Raw genomic sequence first — 2,960 nt, 5'->3', positions numbered from 1 at the left:
TGCCCATGTGCAATTTTTTCTGGGTGTTTCTTTTGAATAAAGTCTGAAAGTTTCTCCCACATTCCCAACATTTCCTTTATCTCACCTATAGAGATAACCTCCTCCTCCTCCTCTTCCTCCCCCTCCTCCTCCTCTTCCTCCTCCTCCATGTCATCTATTTCCTGCAAAACCTCCGTGTGCTGCTGAGTCTGTAGCTCCTTTAGCTCCTGCGTTGTCAGTTCCTCGGAGTGCTCCTCGGTGAGCTCGTTGATGTCACCTGCCTTTATATCCGCGCTCGCTGCCTCACCATGTCTGACAACGGAGTGAATGCCGGTCCTCTTTTTAAAATTTTCGAACCAGCCCCGACTGGCTTTAAACGGCTCGCCCGATGCCTCGTCTATTGAAGTGCCTGGGGTCTGCTGCAGCAAATCAGCGTAAATAGCTCGTGCCTTCTCGCAGATTGTAGCCTTCGTCACAGTATCTCCTGCGAGCTGCTTCTCCGTTAACCACACCATTAGCAGCTTCTCCATATTTTCATGGATAGATGTCCGCTGTTTAGAAATTATTGTAACGCCCTTGGCTGGAGTTGTAGCCTGTATCGACTCCTTCTGCTTCAATATGGTACAGGTCGTGGAAGTGCTACGCTCGTACTGCTTCGCCAAGTCGATTACACACACACCTTGGTCATGTTTTTCGATAATTTCTTTCTTTAATTCAACGCACATCATCCGCTTCTTCTTCTCAGCACTGTCCTTCGCACTTACTTTCTTCAGATCCATGGTTGAAAAAACGAAGTTTTGCAAAACAACTGCAAGCACAAATGCGAGCACAACACTGATGCTTCAACTAAGAGCTAACTGCTTAAAGTGAAGGAGTGAGACACGTGATGCTGGGCTGATGTTTGGTGTTCACTGTGACGGCGGTGGGGTATCTGAAGCTTGCTCGTAACCCAAATTTTAGCTTGCCACTCAAAGCAAAAAATCGGCTGAGAGACGGCTCGTATCTCGAAAAACTCGTTAGTCAGGACACTCGTAAGTCAAGGCCCCACTGTATTTAAGTATCACCTCCTTAATGGAATATGGAGAGGTGTGATAAAATACAGTCTCTCTTTTCAGGTTTTTCAAACCCTACTAGCTCTTAATGTAACCTTAGGAAAAGCCAGGCCTGTTCAATGACTTGGCAGCAGAATCAGGCTCAAACTTGAGTCTTTGGAGTAGTGGAGAGGGAGGAAGTGACGGCACAATAGCAAAGGGTACCTAGTTGTGAAACACTGGCGGCTCGCTCTGCGGGAACGTGTTGTCAAAGGAGCAGAGGTCATGGAAGCTAAAGGAAACAAAGGGCTCTCTCTAAGTTAGGTTAAAGGGGGAGTTTAAAACGACAGTAGGTTTCCTTCTAGGGTTTTCTGTAGAATTGGTCCGTTTTCCTTTTACTTACCAGTACGGAATAGTGGCCTTAGAGTAGGAAAGAGCATGACCTTGATTCATTAATTAGCACCTACAGGAGCAAGCTCAGGAAAGAGCACATTACTTTAGAACACTGATGGCTGAACATCAGCGCTCTAAACTTTCATTCGTAGCCTAGACTTGTATTCCCTATGTAATCTTTAGAAAGTAATTTAACTTCCCTGTACTGTGTCCTTCTAATTTAAAGTGAAGATGACAATAATAGTCCCAACCACTTTGATCACGGGAGGGTAAACAAGAAGACGACAGATGCGAAACAAACTTCCAAAGTGCCATAACCACTCATGGCTAAAATTCCAGAAGCGGTTGGTAACCATGTTCCCAGATGATTGTTGCTTCCCAGGCACGGAGTCAGGCCCCAGTGCTACAGTGATGAATAAAGCATGCTCCTCACCCTCCCAGAACTCAGTTTAACACCTACTGGGGAAGACGCTGTAACACAAACAATAACAATAAAACATGGCAAATCCTATGATAATCTCTTGGAAGAGGATCAGAAAAAGCGTCAAAGAAAAGTTGTGTTTGAGCTGGGACTTGAAGGAGGACGTACTTGTCCCCTCATGTGATCATTCAACGAACATGTATTGAACACCTACTGAGCGCTAAACACTCTTCTGGGTAGTGGGGATAGTTCAATGATCAAAGCAGACAATGACCCCTACCCTTGGAGGTTATGGTCTAATGGGAGGAGACTAGATCACAAGTAAAATATGTAGCAGTCTAAAGGTGGTGTGTGCTGTGAAGACAAGGCCGAACAGGGGAGGGAGATGGGCTTTCTCAGCAATAAAAACATTTGGGCTTCAAAGGACACCATAAAGGAAGTAAAAAGACAACTCACAGAATGGGAGAAAATATTTGCAAATCATATATTTCATAAGAGACTTGTATCCAAAGTGTATAAAGAGTATCTACATCCCCACAATAAAAAAAACAGATAACCCAATTTTTAAATCGGCCAAGGATTTGAATAAACGTTTCTCCAAAGAATATACAAATGGCCAATAAGCACATGGAAAGATGCTTAACATCATTAGTCATCAGCAAAATTGCAAATCAAAACCACAGAAGATACCAGTTCACACCCACTAGTATGGCTACAATAAAAAAGATAAACCGTAACAAGTGTTTACGAAAATGTGGAGAAGTTGGAACCCTCATACCTTGCTGGTAGGAATGTAAAATGGTGTAACCAACTTGGAAAAAAAGTTTGGCAGTTTCTCTAAAGTTAAAAATAAAGTTATCAAATGATATCACAATCCCATTCTTTGGTATTTACCCAAGAGAATTGAAAACTTATGTTTATATAAAAACTTGTAAGTAAATATTCATAACAACATTATTCATAATAGCCCCAAATGTCCATCATCTGATAAATGGATAAACAAAATGTGTTATGTTCACACAATAAATATTATTTAGCCATACAAACAAATACAGTACTGATACGAGCTATGAAATGGAGGAAACTTGAAAATATTATTCTAAGTAAAAGAAATCAGACATGATAGACCACAAAGT

The 2,960-nt window shown here is 42.1% G+C and overlaps 1 protein-coding gene across 1 annotated transcript in view; it reads right to left on the bottom strand.

Moving 5' to 3' along the window:
• Nucleotides 1-862, bottom strand: part of LOC107182521 (tigger transposable element-derived protein 1-like) — a 12,427-nt gene extending 11,565 nt beyond the window's left edge. The window contains exons 1-2 of the mRNA XM_015561524.1: nucleotides 144-862; nucleotides 4-110 (exon numbers count right to left, since the gene is read on the bottom strand). Coding sequence (XP_015417010.1) covers nucleotides 4-110; nucleotides 144-758 — 722 coding nt within the window. The 5' untranslated portion in view covers nucleotides 759-862. The remainder of the gene's footprint in view (nucleotides 1-3; nucleotides 111-143) is intronic.
• Nucleotides 863-2,960: the final 2,098 nt, after the last annotated feature.

Source organism: Myotis davidii, unplaced genomic scaffold (genome assembly GCF_000327345.1).
Source record: "Myotis davidii unplaced genomic scaffold, ASM32734v1 scaffold356, whole genome shotgun sequence".
NCBI classification, from domain to species: domain Eukaryota; kingdom Metazoa; phylum Chordata; class Mammalia; order Chiroptera; family Vespertilionidae; genus Myotis; species Myotis davidii.
Note: the sequence above shows the minus strand (reverse complement) of the source record. Positions and strands in the feature narration are given on the sequence as shown.